This window comes from Hemiscyllium ocellatum, chromosome 22, assembly GCF_020745735.1.
Source record: "Hemiscyllium ocellatum isolate sHemOce1 chromosome 22, sHemOce1.pat.X.cur, whole genome shotgun sequence".
NCBI classification, from domain to species: domain Eukaryota; kingdom Metazoa; phylum Chordata; class Chondrichthyes; order Orectolobiformes; family Hemiscylliidae; genus Hemiscyllium; species Hemiscyllium ocellatum.
The window spans coordinates 55,395,587-55,415,974 of record NC_083422.1 but is presented as its reverse complement, the minus strand read 5'-3'; the positions used below and the strand labels follow the sequence as shown (position 1 = coordinate 55,415,974).

At 40.4% G+C, this 20,388-nt stretch overlaps 1 protein-coding gene across 1 annotated transcript in view; it reads left to right on the top strand.

The window, feature by feature from the left end:
* LOC132826367 (metal transporter CNNM2-like) overlaps positions 1-20,388 on the top strand; it is a 240,191-nt gene that overhangs the window by 177,498 nt on the left and 42,305 nt on the right. Inside the window, exons 4-5 of the mRNA XM_060842241.1 lie at positions 8,156-8,325; positions 17,690-17,783. Of these exons, the coding sequence (XP_060698224.1) occupies positions 8,156-8,325; positions 17,690-17,783 (264 nt within the window). The remainder of the gene's footprint in view (positions 1-8,155; positions 8,326-17,689; positions 17,784-20,388) is intronic.

The following is a 20,388-nucleotide window of genomic DNA, read 5'->3' as shown; positions in this document are numbered from 1 at the left end:
GAGTTAGCAACACCTCCCTGAAGTCTCCACGGTGAATAAATTTAAAGCCTTGCATGATTTTCTGAAACTTAGTACAACACTTCAATGCTGCAAATAGTACAGTGTAACATAAAATTATATTTATTTATGGAGTAGTTCTCTGCTTGGTAAGAAATTGGAACAGTACTTCCTGCATGGAGTACAAAAAGAATCCTATGCAGCAACAGTATGACCCTGACCTTCATTGTGGTCTAAGTGAGGGTGTCAGTTCATTGGTTGTGCAATGTACTTGACTAGGTTATACTGCCCAAACTCATTTACTGTTAATATTTTTATAAGCATCAAAAGGAAACTTATTGCTGCTCACATAATTGAGACAGCATTCCCAGATTTATGGACAATGACTGATCATGCTCTACCACCTCGTTTTGTATTCAGTTTTCAGTTTCCTGATACAGACAATGAACCTGGTTGGATCAAAAAAGAAGCACTCTTTACAGTATTCAACATAAGCTTTGGTAGAATCTGCATTATGATAAAAATCTGGTAATAGCAAAGTTTCACAACATTTTTAATGAGTGTAACAATGACAATAGCACTTCAATTTACTCAGTGAACCCAGTAATTCATTGTTTGAATTGTGACATATTTAACTTAAGGTGCTATCTAAATGTATTTAAGCAATGTCTTAATGTAGTAATTTTTGTGTTTCAATTCTGTAAATTGGTTTTATGGTGAACACTGCTACAACTTGCTGGAAAGAAATGTTCTTACTTTTTTTTAAGTAATGGCTTAATTTTGCTCAAACCTGTGAGACCCTGCAGGTACTTCTATAATATGAGCTGTGAGTTAATTGTCAGCTGTTCAATTTTATCTGGACAGATTAAATTGTTCTTTTAGCATTTCAAGTTTCACAGTGATTTCAAACAGTTTTTTTGTGACTGCTCAGATAATAAGTTATTTATATAAAAGTGTTGCAGCTAACTTCTTTTTAACCCTGCGTTAAGGAATGAAGCATTGGCTGGAATTGCCGTTAAATGTCATTTTGCAGCAACAATTGCCGTGCATGTGTCACGCTCTGATGCATGTGGATGTCCAATGTAGATTGCTGTGTAATTGGCTGTTGCAATTGAATCAACACACACCATATGGAAATGTATGCGTAGCTTGAAGAAATATTAGATGGCAGTCGGTGACGGTTAATCCTTACAAAGCAAAGAATTTGAAAAAACTTGGCGAATGCTGGAGAAACTCAGCAGCTCTGGCAGTATCTATGGAGAAAGAAAACATAGTTATGCTTGAGTACAGTATGACTTTTCTCAGGACTTAAAAATCTTCGGGGGGGGGGCAGCGGGGTGGTGGAGAGGTGGAACAGTGGTAATGTTATTAGACTAGTAATCCAGAGCACCCAAGCTAATGATTTGAATTCAACAGTGGAAGGTGGTTAAATTTGAATTCAGTAAATATCAGAATCTAAAAGCTCATGTAAAGATGTGACCATGTAACTGCTAAATGTTATAAAAATATGTATGGTTCACTAATGTCCTTCAGGGAAAGAAATCTGCCATCCTTACCTGACTTGCATGTGACTCCAGACCCTTAGCAATGGGTCCTATCCGCTCAAAGAAGGGAACCGAAGAAGGGTTGGACCTGTGTGGAACATATTCAGGGGTTTTGAATAAAGACAGGCCAAGACCTGGAGGCCTTTCACTTGCCTTCCGGAACTGTGAGGCAGTATTCTGGAGCTGTGAATAAGAGAGGCGGAGGCAAAGCTGGAGCTTGAGCATTGGCTGGATGCACTTCAATGCATCCAAAAGGCTGGGTCATCGGAAAGCCATGTTTTTAGACATGCTCATCCCTGACAGCTTCAGGAAGTGCAGTCAGGGAAGGAACATGTGACCACCAATCAGAAGATGGGAGGCAGGTAGTTAGGTAGTCAGGAAAGCCCCAGGGTGTATCTCACTCAAGAGAGTTGAAAAATGCTATGAGTGCAGCCGGTGTTCAGCTGCACAAAGAGGGAGGAGAAAGAAAGGAAGGGCAATAGTGATAAGAGACTCAATAATGAAGGGTGCAAACAAGCATTTCTGCAAGGACCGATATAACTCTGGGATGGTGTGTTGCCTAGGGCAAGGATATAACTGAACAGCAACAGGACATTCTGAAGAGGGAGGGTGCAAAGAGAAGATGGGAAGAGCTTTAGATTCATGGATCACTTGATTCATTTCAGAGGACGGTGGACCTGTGCAAGTCCGGGTTGCAACTGAGCCAACATGGGACTGAGATCCTCGATTTGCCGCTGTTGGAGGGGGTTTGAATTGATTTGGCAAAGAGATGAGATGCAGAGAAGTGCTACAATAATGCAGGGATAAATAAAAAAGAGAATGAAGTCAGTCTAGAGAGTCAAGCATATATAGTCAAGTTAAGGCACAAGGGAGCATAGTAAGACAAGGTGCGTTTACTTTAATGCAAGAAGTCTTGCAAATAAGGTGCAGGTGCTGATTAAATTAGGGTGATATATTTTTGCTGTTCATGATTGAGGGAGGGAACAGCTGGAGCAAGACAGAGAGGTGTATAAATGAGGCAGTGTCTTAATATTAATCAAGTATTCAATTACTGCACCTTTGTGGATTACATTTTAGATAGTTGTGGTTCTGTTCGCCGAGCTGGAAGTTTTTGCTGCAAACGTTTCGTTCCCTGGCTAGGGAACATCATCAGTGCTATTGGAGCCTCCTGTGAAGCGCTGCTTTGATGTTTCTTCCGGTATTTATAGTGGTTTGTTCTTGCCGCTTCCGGGTGTCAGTTTCAGCTGTAGTAGTTTGTATGTGGGGTCCGGGTCGATGTGTCTGTTGATGGCTGTTCTTGCCGCTTCCGTGTGTCAGTTTCAGCTGTAGTGGTTTGTATATTGGGTCCAGGTCTGTGTCTGTTAATGGAGTTTGTGGATGAATGCCATGCCTCTAGGAATTCTCTGGCTGTTCTCTGTCTGGCTTGTCCTATGATGGTAGTGTTTTCCCAGTCAAATTCATGTTCCTGGTTGTCTAAGTGTATGGCTACTAGGGATAGCTGGTCGTGTCGTTTTGTGGCTAGCTGATGTTCATGGATGCGGATTGTTAGCTGTCTTCCTGTTTGTCCTATATAGTGTTTTGTGCAGTCCTTGCATGGTATTTTGTAAACTACGTTAGTTTGGCTCGTGCTGGCTATTGGGTCCTTTGTTCTAGTGAGTTGTTGTCTGAGTGTGGAAGTTGGCTTGTGTGCTGTTATGAGTCCTAAGGGTCCACAAACTCCATTAACAGACACATAGACCTGGACCCAATATACAAACCACTACAGCTGAAACTGACACATGGAAGTGGCAAGAACAGCCATCAACAGACACATCGACCCGGACCCCACATACAAACTACTACAGCTGAAACTGACACCTGGAAGCGGCAAGAACAAACCACTATAAATACCGGAAGAAACATCAAAGCAGCGCTTCACAGGAGGCTCCAATAGCACTGATGATGTTCCCTAGCCAGGGAACGAAACGTTTGCAGCAAAAACTTCCAGCTCGGCGAACAGAACCACAACAACGGACACCCGAGCTACAAATCTTCAACCAGACTTTAAACATTTTAGATAGTTTCTCAATTGAGGCCATATGGCTAAAACTCAAAAACTGAAAGGAGGCATTCATATTGTTGACAGTGTACTAATAGACCCAAACAGTCATCGAAAGAGCATAGTAAATTTCAGAGAAATGTAAAAATAATATGGTAATAGTAGAAGATTTCAATTTAATATAAACTGCGATAATAATAATAAAAAAACTGTGTGAAAGGGAGGTGAAATTCTTGAAAATGTATCCAGGAGAACATTTAAGCCATACACAGCTTTACAGAGTAGGGTGGTGCTGCAGCTAACTTTAGAGAAAGAAGGCAGCAAGTCGTAGAAGTATCAGAGGATGAGAATTTTGCTGAAAGTGACCATAACTCAATAAAATTTAGGCTAATTGTGGAAAGGGCAAAGATTGACCAGGTTCTGAGTTGGATGAAGATCAATTTCTATATAAAACAGTATTTAGCTGAGTGGACTGGATGTAGCTACTTGGAGGAAAAATTACATTAGGGCAGTTAGTCTTTTAAGAAGGAAATAGTGAGAATGCAAGGCCAATGTATTGCTTTAAAGGTGAAAGGTACAAGTGAACCAACAAGTCCACAAGTTGGATGTTGAGAAATATACAGAATTGAACAAGCTTAAAAAAAAAGGAAACTTATGGTAGATACTCAGGGCTCAAAACAACAAAAGGCATCGAAGCAGAGAAAAATTGCAGCGGTTAATTAAAAAACAATGTGCAGAGACGATATACAGTATTCCTGTTAGGGTGAAAGAAAAGGCTGGGAGGGATGAGAATGCTGGATGACTAAAGAAATTGAGGGTTTGCTTAAGAAAAAGAAGGAAGCGTATGTCGATTATAGACAGGATAGATCAAGTGAATCCTTAGAAGAGTATAAAGGCAGTAGGAGTATACTTGAGAAAGAAATCAGGAGGGCAAAAAGGGGACATGAGATAACTTTGGCAAATAGAGTTAAGGAGAATCCAAAGGGTTTTTACAAATATATTAAGGACAAAAGGATAACTAGGGAGAGAATAGGGCCCCTCACAGATCAGCACAGCACCCTCTGTGTGGAGCCATAAGAGATGGGGGAAGATACAACATGAGTATGTTGTATGAGTGTTTACTGTGGAAAAGAACATGGAAGATATAGAATGTGGGGAAATAAATGGTGACGTCTTGCAAAATGTCCGGATTACAGAGGAGGAAAAGCTAGATGTTTTGAAAGACATAAAAGTGAATAAATCCCCAGGACCTGATCCAGTGTACCCTAGAACATTTTGGGAAGCTAGAGAAGTGATTGCTGGGCCTCTTGCTGAAATACTTGTATCATCAATAGTCACAGGTGAGGTGTCAGAAGCCCGGAGGTTGGCTAACGTGGTGCCACTATTTAAGAAAGGTGGTCAGGACAAGCCAAGAAACTACATACCAGTGAGCCTGATGTTGGTGGTGGGCAAGTTGTTGGAGGGAATCCTGAGGGACAGGATTTACATGTATTTGGAAAGGCAAGGACTGATTAGGGATAGTCAACATGGCTTTCTGCATGGGAAATCATGTCTCACAAACTTGATTGAGTTTTTTGGAGAAGTAACAGAGGATTGATGAGGGCAAAGTGATAGACATGATCTATATGGACTTCAGTAAGGCATTTGACAAGGTTCCCCATGGGAGACTGGTTAGCAAGTTTGGATCTCATAGAATACAGGGAGAACTAGCCATTTGAATACTGAACTGGCTCAAAGGTAGAAGAGGATGGTAGTGGAGGGTTGTTTTTCAGATTGGAGACCTATGACCAGTGGAATGCCACAAGGATTGCTGCTGGGTCCACTACTTTTCATCATTTATATAAATAATTTGGATGTGAGCATAAGAGATACAGTTAGTAAGTTTGCAGATGACACCAAAATTGGAGGTGTAGTGTACAGCAAAGAAGGTTACCTCTGAATACAATGGGATCCTGATCAGATGGACCAATGGGCAGAGAGGTGGCAGATGGAATTTAATTCAGATAAATGCGAGGTGCTGTATTTTGGGAAAGCATATCTTAGCAGGACTTTTACACTTAATGGTAAGGTCCGAGGGAGTGTTGCTGAACAAAGAGATCTTGGAGTGCAGGATTATAGCTCCTTGAAAGTGGAGACGCAGGTAGATAGGATAGTGAAGACGACGTTTGGTATGCTTTCCTTTATTGGTCAAGAGTGTTGAGTACAGGAGTTGGAGGGTCATGTTGCAGCTGCACAGAACATTGGTTAGGCCACTTTTGAAATATTGCATGTGGTTCTGCTCTCCTCCTTATCAGAAGGATGTTGTGAAATCTGAAAGGGTTCAGAAAAGAATTACAAGGATGTTGTCAGGGTTGGAGGATTTGAGTATAGGGAGAGGTTGAACAGGCTGGGGCTGTTTTCCCTGGAACGTCGGAGGTTGAGGGGTGACCTTATAGAGGTTTATAAAATCATGAGCATGGATTGGGGAAATAGAAGTTTTTTCCCTGGGATAGGGGAGTCCAGAAGTAGAGGGCATTGGTTTAGGGTAAGAGGGGAAAGATATAAAAGAGACTTAAGAGGCAACTTTTTCACATAGAGGGTGGTGCGTGTGTGGAATGGGCTGTCAGAGGAAGTGGTGGAGGCTGGTATAATTGCAACATTTAAAAGGCATCCGGATGAGTATATGAATAGGAAGGGTTTGGAGGGATATGGGCCAGGTGTGGCAGGTGGGACTAGATTGGGTTGGGATATCTGGTCAGCATGGATGAGTTGGACTGAAGGGTCAATTTCTGTGGCTGTACATCTCTATGACTAATAGGAAGGTAAAGAGAGAGCTAGACAAAACACTGGTGGGTAAAATAAACAGTAGTCTAAAGGCATTTCATGAGTATATTCGGGGCAAGAGCAAACCAGGAAAAGAGTAAGACCCATGATGGACCAAAGTAGCGATGTTTGTGTGGAGCTGGAAGATGTAGATGGGGTTTCAAATTAACACTTTGCATCTACATTCATTGTAGAGAAGGACAATGCAAGTATAGAAATCAGGAAGGGGAATACTGTGATATACTTGAACAAACTGCAGTTGAAGTGGAGGAGGTATTAGCATTATAGCAGGCTTAAAACTGGATACATCCCCATGCCTCAATGACATGTATCCCAGCCTACTATGTGAGTAAAGAGAGGAGATTGCAGGGATAGAATTAATCTCCACTTGGAGAGAAAAGATGACTTGAGGATGGCCAGCATGAATCAAGTCTGACAGATTCATTGACTTTTTAGAGATGACTAGCTGTGTAAACAAAACATGTGGTATACAAGATAATGAGTGGAATAGGTAAAGTCAATAGTCAGAGATTTTTCCCTAGGGCAGGATTGACCGGTACGAGGAGTCATAGTTTGAAGATAATAGGAGGAAGGTATAAAGGAGATGTCAGAGGTAGGTTCTTTACACAGAGAGTTGTGAATGCATGGAATGCGTTGCCAGCTGTGGTGGTAGAAGCAGAGTCATTGGGGACATTTAAGCGACTGCTGGACATGCACATGGATAGCAGTGAGTTGAGGGGTGTGTGGGTTAAGTTACTATATTTTACATTAGGGTTAAACCTCAGCACAACATTGTGGGCCAAAGGACCTGTTCTGTGTTGTACTTTTCTCTGTTCTATGTTCTAAATGATGTAACTACATTGGATTTCAGGCAAACTCTTGATAAACTGTTGCATGGGAGACTGATCAAGAAGGGATTCAGGGCAGTTTAGCATATTGGATCTAAAATTAGCTTAGTGGCAAGAAACAGAGGATGATGGTCAAAGGTTATTTTTGACTGGAAGCCTGTGTCCAGTGGCATATCATAAGCTTTGTTGCTAAGGTGCCTTGCTGTTTGTAGTGTACATTAATGGTCTAGACATGAATTTGAGATTTGACTATAAGTTTGCCAATCACATGGTAATTGGTGTCTTGGCAAATAGTGAGGGAGATAACCTTTAACTACAGGATGAAATAGACAGGCAGGACATTGGAAAATAGTATATAATCCTGAGCTGTGTGTGGTGATGAAATTTGGTTTTGTCATTTAAGTATTTAGGTGAACACTTGAACTATGAGGCTACAAGTGAAGTGCTGGAAATGGGATTAAAGTAGATAGTTGATTGATGATCAAAATAGACTTGGTGGGCCGAACGGTGCCTCTTCATACTGTGAAGCTATATGACTATGAATGGCTGAACAATTAAGAATCTGTAACAAAAGTTGGCTTTGCCAGCAATTTCCACATCTCTCGAGAGGGTTAAAGAAAAACCTGCGGTCCATCAATAAATAAAGTGCTAATTTGAAAGCAGACTCTTACTTATCACAGTGCTTGACTCTTACAACACCAAAATAGTGATTCAACTTCATTTTAAAACTATAAAAACTAAATTATTTCTCAAAAAGAAGTCTTTGTGGTGGGGCCTATGGATTTGAATAGGTGCCATGAGATCAGTTTTAAGCATTTATTTTTTGGCTATTTTTATTCTACCTGAACTTTAGTGACAGTCATTGTTGATTCTAATAGAAGGCTTGGGTCGCTTGATTATACTGATGTTTCTGTTCATGATTTCAGAAGTGGAGCCATTCAGCCCTACACAGATGTCAGAGAAGATCTTACTGAGGCTGCTCAAGCATCCTAATGTTATTCAGGAAATGAAGTTTGATGAAAGAAATAAAAAAGCCCCAGAACATTACCTCTTCTATCGGAACAAACCTGTAGACTATTTTATCCTTGTTTTACAGGTGTGTTTTTAACCCTAAGAATTCTGTAAAAGCATAGTATGTTGTAGAAATCTATTCACAGGTATACGATTGCAGTTAATGTTCTCTGTAGTGAAATGTTTCTGAATTATATGTTACAGCCGGAGCACCACGTTTTCTTATTTTCATAGCCTGAGTGATGTTATGTAGGACTTTATTATGTGAGATATGCAAAATTACAATATAGTGGGTTATAACTGACATGTTAAATTTTGGTCATGCATCAGCATATAAGTAATGCTTTCTAATCTAATTCAGAAGGTACTATAATTTGAATAGAAGTAAGAGGCTATTTGTTTCACAAAAAAGCAAAATAATCCAAATCTTTGAAACTTAAAATGAACACAACGCTGAAGAAACTCAGCAAGTCTGGCAGAGTCTTTGGAGAGAGAATTTAATGTCTGTTATGACTTTTTGGTTCTGAAGAAGTCATACCAACATGAATGTTAAGTCTGTTTCTCTGTCCACAGATGCTGCCAGGCTGTTGGTAAGAATTGATTAGGAGAAGAACTCTCAGTATGTGTCCAGTTTCTTCTTGAATTTTACTGTTGAAACAGCTTCCACCAACCTTTCAGAATGGATTTCAAAACACAGGAACTTGCAATGTGAAAATATATTTCCTCAAGTTATCTCTAATTCTTTTATCTATTTATAGACTCTATTGTCATTGGAAATAATTTCTGCTAGTGTACTCTTTTACATTAATTCATGATTTTGGTCACCACTTCAACCTCCTCTCTCATCCCAGCAAAGAAAGGCTTCTCTTGCTCCAAGGAGCATAGTCAGCTGTCTTCAAATGACTACAACTCCTTATCCCTGTTACTAATCTGGTAAATCTCACCTACACCATCTCTTAAGAACTTAACATCCTTCCTAAAATATGTTACTCAGGATTGAATATTATACTCCAGCTGAAACCTAACCAATGTTTAATAAAGGGTTAGCATAAACCTGTGCATTCTGTGCCTTTACAAAGATATCCGCCAAGGTCCTGTTTTTGAATAATCCTCTTGACATCTCTACCTACCTTCAAAGATGTGGGCTCGCTTTAAAATTACATATTTTGTTTACAAATAAAACCAAAAAACTGCAGATGCTGGAAATCAGACTGAAACATAAATTGCTGGGAAAATCTCAGCAGGTCTGGCAGCATCTGTGGAGAGAAAGCAGAATTAATGTTTTGCATCTAGTGACCCTCCTTCAGATTGTAGCTAGGTAAAGGTTGGTGTATATGCTAGAGAAGGGGAGGGGGGAGGAGCAACGAATAGATGGAGATCAAGCCTAGAGAGAGAGATAACACCAGTTGGACCCATAAATGAATGGGTTAAGGTCAACTTAGGGGAGTCAATAGCTGCTAACTGGGATCATTTGGACAATGGGATGGTTGTGGTAGCAACCTGTATGGTGACAAAGTTGGGGTAAAGACATGGAAGAAGGTACTCAGAATCTAAAATGATTGAAATAAAGACTGAAATTGCTGGAAAAGCTCAGCAGATCTAGCAACATCTGTGAAGAGAAATCAATGTTAGGTCTCATGACCCTTCCTCACAGTTAACATTAACTCTGATTTCTCTTCACAGATGCTGCTAGACCTGCTGAGCTTCTCCAGCAATTTCTGTTTTTGTTTTTGATTTGCAGCACCTGCAGTTCTTTCGGTTTTTACGTAAAATTATTGAACTTTAAAATGAGTTCTGAAGCATGCACAGTCTGCAAACAGAACATGATTCACTGTTTTTCCAGCTTATGCTGATCTTTGATGGAGCAATGCAGCAAGCCTGAGACAGAGATGTTGACCAGGGATCATGATGATGTATTGAAGTGGCAGACAACAGGAAGCTCAGGGTTAGGAACAATGTAGGTGCTCTGCAGAATGGTCGTCACTCTGCGTTTTGTCTTCCCACTGTAAAGGAGAGCACATTCCCATTGATTGCAGGATGGCAGGTTACCTAAACAGTGCACCCTCTGGAGAAACATGAAATCGCTGATACCAACTTCTGGATTGCTGCTATGTTCTGTACATGTGGATTTCCAGAACTACCATCACTTTGATGGAGTATTGATGATGAATTCTGAAACTTTCATAATCATTACTACCATAATCCTTGTGTACTGCTCCTCATCCTTTTTGCCGAAATGTTTGAGTTAAATTGCATTTACCATTTCACCAGTCTTTTCTTAAAATTTATTGCTATCGTCATTGTTTACTATGTCTCAGAGCTGAGTCATTTGCAAACTTTGAAAGAATGTTCTAAGTTTAACTATGCCATTAATATTAATCAAAAACATCAGTGCTTCTAATACCAATTGCTAGGGATCAGTATTATGTGCTTCCCTTCAGTTGGAAGAAATATGTTTCTTTAATATTTGTTGTTTTCTCTTACTTAACCAACTTTGTGCCTATGTATCTGCTGTTTCTTCAATATCACAGGCTTCAGTTTTGCATAAAATCTAAACTTTGATCATAATTTACTGAAGTATATCATCCCTGGTCTAAATATTTATATTTGCACATCCGTAATTACCCTTGAGAAGGTGGTGGTGAACTGCTGCCTTCAACTGGTGCATGCCATGTGATGTAGCTATACTCAATGCTGTTAGGAGAGTTCCCCAGTTTTGATCCAGTGACAGTGAAGAAACAATGTTACAGGTCCATGCCAGGATACTGACTTGGAGGGGAACTTGCAGGTATACTTTCCCTATGTCTATACTGTGTTGTCTTTTGAAATGTTACATTCATGGGTTGGAAGGTGCTGTCTTGAGAAGCCCTGGTGAACTCTGTAGTACATCCTGTTGATAGTAGATATGCTGCTACTTTGTGTCAACAGTGGAGAGGGAATGAATGTGGAAGGCAGATGCAATGTTCAAGAGGGCAGCTGTCTGTTAGATGGTGTCAAACTTCTTGAGTGTTAATGGAGCTGCACTCATCCAGGCAAGCAGAGATTATTTCATTATACTCCTGGCTTGTGCCTTGTAAATGTGGTTTTGAAGAGGTGAGTCACTCACCACAGAATTCCTAACTTCTAATCTTTCTTGTAGCCACAGTATTCATATGGCTAGTCCGATTCAGTTCCTGGTCAGTACTTTCTAGAGTTTTGACAGTGGGAAGTTCGGTAATGCTTAATGCCATTGAATGTCAAAGGGTAATGGTCGGATTCTTTCTAAATGGAGATTGTCACTGCCTGACACTTCTGTAGCATAGATTTTACTTGCTGTGCATTAACCTAGCCTGAATCTTCTAGTCCTGGTGTATTTGGATATGGGCTGCACAGTATTTGAGGAATCACAAATAGTGCTGAACATGCAATTATCAGCAAACATCCCCACATCTGACCTTAAGATGAGACAGCTGAAGATGATTGGGCCTATGATACTATCCTTCAATATAAAGATTTAATTATACCTCTCTCAGCCATGAATCTATGCATGTCTGGTCCCTATTTGCTGCATTTCTTGACAGCTATATTTGGCTTTGCAGATTATTGAATTTGTACTTTATAAACGTTGCAGTATTATTGTCAGGAAAGCTTCTCAAATGCACCATGGACTCTATGAAATATGGCGCATATCCATAAATATTTCATTTTAGAGGGTCCGCATCTTGAGACTTAGTGAGAGCATGTTATTTCATGGCTGCTACCAAGCACTTGGTTTTGATCACCCAAGTGCCTTAATCAATTTGTATACATATCTGTATAGTTTTTCGGTTTCTTCCTCCAAAATAAATGTATGAAATAGATGCTTTAATAAAAATAAGGCATAGGTGAGACCACATCTTGAATACTGCATATAGTTATGGTCTTAATATATAAGAAAGGTTGTAAATGGTTTGGAAGAAATTTTTAGGAGGTTTATTGAATTGATACTTGAAGCAAGTGGGTTGTCTTGTGAAGATAGGTCGGATACATTGGTCTTGTTTTCACTGGAATTTAGAATACGGAGGGATGACTTGATTGAAATGTATAAGATTCTGTGTGGTCTTGATGGCTGGACATGGAAAAGATGTTCCATCTCATGGATGAATCCAGAATGAGGGTGCATTTTGTTTTTTTATATTCACTTATGAGACCTGGGTGTCACTGACTGGGCCAGCATTTATTGCCTGTCCCTAGTTGCCCTTGAGAAAGGTGATGGTGAGCTGCTTTCTTGGACCTCCGCAGTGGGTTGACCCATAATGCCCTTAGAGAAGTAATTCCAGGATTTTGACACAGTGACAGGAGCAGATTTCTAAGCGGGTTTTGAGAAGATTTGTTGCTCAGTTTCAGGTTCTGGATTGAGGTTTCCTCGCTGAGCTGGAAGGTTCGTTTTTGGACGTTTCCTCACCATACTCGGTAACATAATCAGTGAGCCCCCATGAGAAAAACAAGAAATGACATCAATGGAAATGATGTCACCAATCCAAGGAAACCCAAACACATAAATAGAAAGCGGGCCATGCACCAGTGCTTCTCCAGAGGCTCACTGATGATGTTTACCTGTGTTTTTGTTTTTGCCATTGTTTACCTACTATTTACTTATCTATGCTACTTAACTATGTGATCTGCCTGTATTGCTTGCAAGACAAAGCTTTTCACTGTGCCTTGGTACGCGTGACAACAATTAAATTCAATTCAATTCAGTTCAGTATTCCTCGCCTATGACCATCTCTTGTGTCTGTTGTGTTTACATGACTAGTCCAGTTGGGTCCTGGCCTGTGGTAATCCCAAGGATGTTGATAATGGGGGTATTCAGTGATGGCAGTGAACGTCAAGGGGCAGTGGTTAGATGGTTTCTCATTGGAGATGGTCATTCCCTGGCATTTGTGTGGCATGAACGTTTCTTGCCATTTGTCAGCACAAGCCTAGAGATTGTCCAGATCTTGTTGTATTTGCACATGGACTGCTTCAGTGTCTGAGGAATTGTGAATGGTGCTGAACATTGTGCAATCAGTGGCAAACATTCCCACTTCCAGCCTTATAATGGAGGGAAGGTTATACATGAAGCAGCTGTAGATGGTTGGGTCATGGACACGACCATGAAGAATTCCTGCAGAGATGTTCTGGAGCTGCAATGACTGGCCTCCAAAAACCATGACTGCCTTTGTATGTGCTGGGTATGATTCTAACCATTGGAGAGTTTACCCCCTGATATTCAATGATTCCAGTTTTACGAAGGCTCTTTGATGCCACACTTGGTTGAATGCAGCCTTGATGTCAAGGGCTGCCACTCTCACCTCCCCTCTGGAATTTAGCTCTTTTGTCCATGTTTGAACCAAGGCTGTAATGAGGTCACAGGCTGAATGGATCTTGCAGAATCCAAAATGGGCATCCCTGAGTAGATTGTTGCTGTGCAGGTGCTGCTTGATAGCAGTATCATTAACACGCTCCATTACCTTACCGTTGATAGAGAGTAGATTGGGGCAGTAATTGCCTTAGTTGGCTTTATCCTGCTTTTTTATGTATAGGACATGCCCAGGCAATTTTCCCACAATGATGGAAAATACCAGTGTTGAAACTGTACTGAAAGAGCTTGGCTAGGGGAGCAGCAAGTTCTGGAGAACAAGTCTTCACTACGGTTGTCAGAGTCCATAGCTTTTTATAATATCGGGTACCTCCAGCCATTTCTTGATGGCATGTGGAGTGAAGGTTGGTATTGATAATGCTGGGGACCACTTGAGGCCAAGATGGATCATCCACTTGTCATTCCTGACTGAAGATTGTTGAAAATGTTTCATCCTAGTCTTTTGCACTGATGTGTTGGGCTTTTCCATCATTGAGGATGGAGATATTTGTGGAGCCTCCGCCTCCAGTGCGTTGTATGATTGTCCACCACCATTCATGACTTGATGTTGCAGGGTTGGAGAGCTGTAGAGCTTAGATTAGATCTGCTGGTTGTCTGTTCACTTAGCTTTATCACTTGCCGATGGTTCAATTTGATATGCAGGTAGTCCTGTTTAGTAGCTTAACCAGGTTGATAACGCATTTGTTTTTTTGGTATGTCTGGTGCCGCTCCTGACATGTCTTCCTGAATTCTCAATTGAATCAGGTTTGATCGTCTGGCTTGATGGTAATGGTTGAGTGGGGGATAGACCAGGCAGTGGAGTTGCAGATTGTGCTGGAGTACAGTTCTGCTGCTGTTGATAACCCATAGTGCCTCATGGATGCTCAGTCTTGAGTTGCTAGATCTGTTTGAAGTCTCTTCCATTTGGCATGGTGATAGTGCCACACAGAACAATGGAGGGTATTCTCAATGTGAAAGCGGGGCATCATCTCCACAAGGATTGTGTGGACCGATGTATCTGCAGCTGGCACATTAATGAGGATGAGGTCAAGTATGTTTCTCCCTCTTGTTGACTCCCTCACCACCTGCAGAACCAGTCTAGAAGCAATGTCCTTTAGAACCCAACCTGCTCAATAGTAGTGCTGCTGCTGCCAAACCACTGTTGGTGGTGGACATTGAAATTCCCCCATCCAGAGTATGTTTTGAGTTCTTGTCACGCTGTTCTTCTCCTAAGTGTTGTTCAAGATGGACAATGACAACTACTTCACGTCAGGGAGAATACATGATAATCAACAGGAGGTTTCCTTGCCCATGTTTACCTGAAACCATTAGACTCCATGGGGTGTCAATTCAATGTTGAGGAATCCTAGGGCAAATCCCCGTTACTATATACACAGTGCCTCCATCTCTGCTGTCTTGCTAGTGGGACAGGTCATACCTAGGGATTGTACTGGTGGTGTTTGGGGCATAGTCATGCTCTCAGAATCCTACCTGACAGACAGTGTCAGGTTGTTGCTGGACTGATATATTAGATAGTTCTCCCAATTTTGGCACTAGCCCCCAGATATTTGTAAGGAGGACTTTGCAGGGTTGAAAGGGCTGTTTATGCCATTGTCTTTTCTGTATCCTAGGCCAGTGCCAGGTGGTCTGCCCGGTTTCATTTCTTTGTTCAGACTTTATATTGATTGATATAACTGAATAGCTTGCTCGGCCATTTTAGAGGGCAATTGTGAGTCAACCATTTTGCTATGGCTCTAGAGTCACATATAGGCAAATGGCAGACTGAATCCCTGAAGGACAGTAATAAGCCAGATGGATTTTTCCAACAATCAGCAATGGTTTTCTGATCATCAGTAGATTAATTCTAGATATCTTTTATTGTATTGAAATTTCTATCATTTGCCCTGGAGAAATTTGAACCTGGGTCCCCAGAGTATTAGCTGAGTTTCTGGATTAATGGTCTAGCAATAATGCCTCTAGGCTTTCACCTCTCAAAATCAACTAATAATATGGGTTGCCTTTTAGGACAGGGGATTTTTTCTCTCTGTGGTCTGTGAGACTTTGGAACTTTCTACCACAATAAGGGGGTCATTGAATATGTTTAAAGAAGAGATAGCTAGATCCTTAGGAGAATCAGGAATAGATGAGAAAGTAGAATTCCAACAGTGAGATTAATCACAATCCTATTGAATTGTAAAACTGGTTTGAGGGTGCCGAATGGCCTACTGCTGCTATTTTTATGGTCGTATGTAGCAATTGAAAGGCTGCTTTTAAATTGGGTAACACTGTTTGTAGTTTGTGCGGGGGGAAGTGGGTAGGTTTAGCCTTTTGGTCGCATTTGCTTAACAATTTCGGGGGTCGCAATGTATGCACTCTGCAGGTTCTGCACTATAGAGGGCTGCTTTAGAGTAGAGCACCAGTGTATTTCATTTCACACGTCTCCATTTATCCCCTCAAATGGTATGCCACCATAAGGTGGTGATTCCCCTTGACATCAAGACTGCAGTTGATTGATTATGACATTGAGAACCGTGATAAAACTGAAGGGATTGGGGTCAAGGGATGGATGTGACTAAGTCAATTCCAGTCAATGCTGGTTGTAGTAGCACTTTGCAAAAAGACTGATTTCTGAAGATCACTTATATCAACCTCAGAACATCTCTGCAGAATTCCTCAAGGTAGGATTCTAGGTCCAACTACCTTGAGTTACACGATTAATTATCTTCTGCCCATCACAAGAGCAGAAATGGGCATATTCCTTAATGATTGTAGTGTTCGGTACGATTCACAACTCGTCAGACACTATTAATTCTCTGCCTGCATGCTGAAAAACCAAAACAACATTAAGGATTGCATCGATAAATTGCAGATAATAACACTCAAGCAATAAAATTGCCAGTCTTGAACATGAGAAATTACCTCACCAACTCCACTTGATATTCTATGGGATTTCAAACCCGCTAACCACATCCTTGAGGTTACTATTGACCAGAAGCTGAATAAGGCCACCAATATAAATACTGTGACTATAAGAGCAGGTCAGAAATTAGAGTTTTGCATTAAACAACTCCTCTCTTTCCCCAGTCTTTTTCCCATCATATGTAAAGCCTAAGTTAGAACACTCTACATTCACCTGGATGAGCGCAAACTCAACAACACTGAAGGAACTCAATACAATCCTTGATAAACCTTGATCTATGACCTTAAACACTCACTCTGTCCACCGCTGGTCTATAGCGGCAGTAGTTTACATGTAAACCTTCTACAAACTATACTGTAACATCCTAAAGAGGCTCCTTGAACAACACCTTTTTGTTTTGATTTGATTTATTATTATAACATGTACTGAGATATAGCAAAAATTATGATTTGCTGGATAGCATGCAAAACAATATCTTAAGTACCTCAATGTAAAGATCAGAATGCAGAATACAGTGTTATAGCTACAGAGAAAGATCAACTCCAATATATGAGAGGTTCATTCAAAAGTCTGATAACAGTAGGGAAGAACCTGTTCTTGATGCCCGTAACTACAACTTCTACTTCTTAGAAGGGTGACAGATACATGGAAGCACTGGCACTTGCAAATTCTTCTCTAAGGGATGAATCATCCTGATTTAGACCTGTATTGCCATTCCTTCATTGTCACCAGATCGAGGCACTGTTACTCCCCGGGAAGAACATGAGTGAATCAACACCAAGTGGACTGCAGCACTATTTTAGTAGCATCAGGATTATGGTCTTGAAAGGGAAATAATTCACTTCCTTGATTCTTAAAAAATGGAAAATCATAAACTTACACCTAGCACTTGAATGTTGTTATTCTTAATTTGAAGTTCTTTAATTTTTATTTGTAGCAGCTTGTGTTTACTAAATGTCCTCCACTTAATTCACAGTAACATTCAGAGAATATTTTGTAGAAATTGACTTTACAATGTTTCAGAATCCTACAATTCAAGTTGAAGTCGTTTTTAGATTGTTGAAATTGAGTCAGGCAGCATGTTTAGTATAATTGATATGCATGCATGAAGAAATAGTCTGTGTTTATTGAATGATGGTTTAATCATGTTCATTGTTCTTTTGTGACTAGGGTAAAGTGGAGGTGGAAGCTGGAAAGGAAGTAATGAAGTTTGAAGCTGGTGCTTTCTCTTATTATGGCATGATGGCTCTTACATCTTCTCCAGGTATGAATCTTAATTGGTTAGAGTTAGCCTAGTTATAGAGATTCATATACAACATAAAATTAAAATAAGTGGCGAAATTTTTGGATCCACTGAATAATTAGCTGGTTTATTGAAAATTACATGTTAAAGTTTAAAATAATCTATTCCAACCTATGCTTTAAATAATGTACTAGGCTACTAGACCTGTATTTAATCTGAGTTGGTGTATCTGATACTACAGTTAGTAAAGCTGTCATACTCATTTAACTGTATTGTAAAATTAAATATTATCCACATCAAAGTTAAAAATCACACAACACCAGGTTATAGTCCAACAGGTTTAATTGGAAGCACACTAGCTTTCGGAACGCCGCTCCTTCGTCAGGCGATTGTGTCAATCACCTGATGAAGGAGTATCGCTCCGAAAGCTAGTGTGCTTCCAATTAAATTTGTTGGACTATAACCTGGTGTTGTGTGATTTTTAACTTTGTATACCCCAGTCCAACACTGGCATCTTCAAATCATGACTATTATCCAGATCAGTGTGATTTGCATTATGAGATCTAACAATCTATAAGTGAATAGGTATAATATGCAAAACCAAAGCAAAATACTATGGATACTGGAAATCTAAACAAAGTACAAAAATACCAAATATAATGTGGCAACATCGGTGGATAAAAAAAAGTTTCAGATAAAGATGTTACATTTCTGATCTGATCAAAGTTATAATGCTGTAACCTGGATCAGCTACACTTCAACTCTTGCCGCCTTTTCAATGCTGCACCACGTTTCTTGCCTACCCTTCAGAGCCCAGCTTCTCCTGCCAAGTGGACCAAACCTTCAGTTGGAGAGTTCCATTACAGCACTAGAATGTTAGGGGCAAAACTGGGCATGCCCCCTTTTAAGGCAGTTTCTGTCTGAAGATGGGTTGAAGTATTCAGTGTTAGTTTTAGTGAATAGGTGAATGCTTTATGATGATAGGCTATGACACTGTGTGATTTATTTATATCTTAATATATATTTTTAAGAGATTGAATTTTAAACCTTTGGCACATGGGTGTTTTCATTAAAAGGTTTAAAAATTAGTTCAACTAGCCTTTCTATGATGACTTTAAAGCCAGTATGTGTTAAAAAGACCAGATGACTGTAAGAGCTGCTGAAGTGTTTAAAGAAGTTTGTTTATATTGGTGGAGTTTACAACAGGGGTGAAAACATTAAGCCATTAGCTGTAGCAGAATGTAGGGTGAGCAAGTTGTTAAAATGTAGTTAAAATTTAGTTTAAATGCTTTTGGATTCAAGTTAGAATCTGACTGAAATTCAATGCAGCTAGTCTCTCCGAGAAAAGGAGATTGTTCAGAACAGTTATGGGAATGTTACCCCAATGAAATAGTTTAGTTTGTGAAACCTCTAGACCAGCAGTGTTTGGTTCAAACTCTGCTGCTTACTAAAAGGCTGGGTCTCGGTTATTCAAATAAAAGTCTTTGCAGCATTCAGGGCAGGAGCTAAGAAGAAGTAGATGAGTCAAATCTGCAGATTGGACAGAAAAGTTTCTCTGGATTTGGTTCACTGTGAAGTTGTGATGTTAAGGAGTAGATGGGATTTAGTTTTGCAAAAGAATTGAAATATTTCAAGTTGGTTTCTATTTAAATATATTTGGTTTGTGTTTTTAATTCTTTGAGTAGGGTGAGAGTTAGTATTTATGGTTATTTCTAACCCTAACATTAAAACCCTATCTGCAGTTTTGGGTATCGTTTCTGTGAAAGACTGCCATGTTAAATCCCTTTTTAAAAAAAATCTATCAAGCTAGATTTCATTCTTGGGGTAAAAAGTGAGGTCTGCAGATGCTGGAGATCAGAGCTGAAAATGTGTTGCTGGTTGAAGCACAGCAGGTCAGGCAGCATCCAAGAAGCAGGAAATTCGACGTTTCGGGCCAGAGCCCTTCATCAGGATTCCTGATGAAGGACTCTGGCCCGAAACGTCAAATTTCCTGCTCCTTGGATGCTGCCTGACCTGCTGTGCTTCAACCAGCAACACATTTTCAGATTTCATTCTTGGACCTGGCTTGTCCATTGTAACATCCGCTAGGATCACAACCGCTTGAATAAACAGATATGTGAGATAAGCGGGTAGGGTGAGTGACGAGAGTAACAAATGGATAGGGTGCAAGTAGTTAAGGCAGGTCAGTTCAGGCGGAGTGATCGATTATAATAGTCAGCTGTTGGGGAGCTAGTCTGGCCAAGTCAGGATTTAGCGGGATGAAGGGGTTATTATGGTATCAGTTCTGTATTTATTCAGGAGAGACTAGGTCTTTCCTTGTCTCGACATATCCTGGCTAATTATCCAGGTACGTATCGTGGAACTGTCCCATCTTCAGTTGTAGCTCAGTGTTTGAGAGTTCTGCAGAGTGTCCGGGAGCAGGAGAATTGCCTGTCCCACTTCGCGAGGAGTTCAGCTCATCAGATGTTCTTGGGTAATGATGCTCTTCTCGGTTTGTACATCTTGTCTCTGTTGATCCGGAGTGTGTGTATTGTGTGTTACTGAATTTGTCATCACATATGCAGCTGCCTCATTCTGTCTGTAGGTGGGGCTTCTTAGGACACTGTATTTATAGGATCAAAGCCAA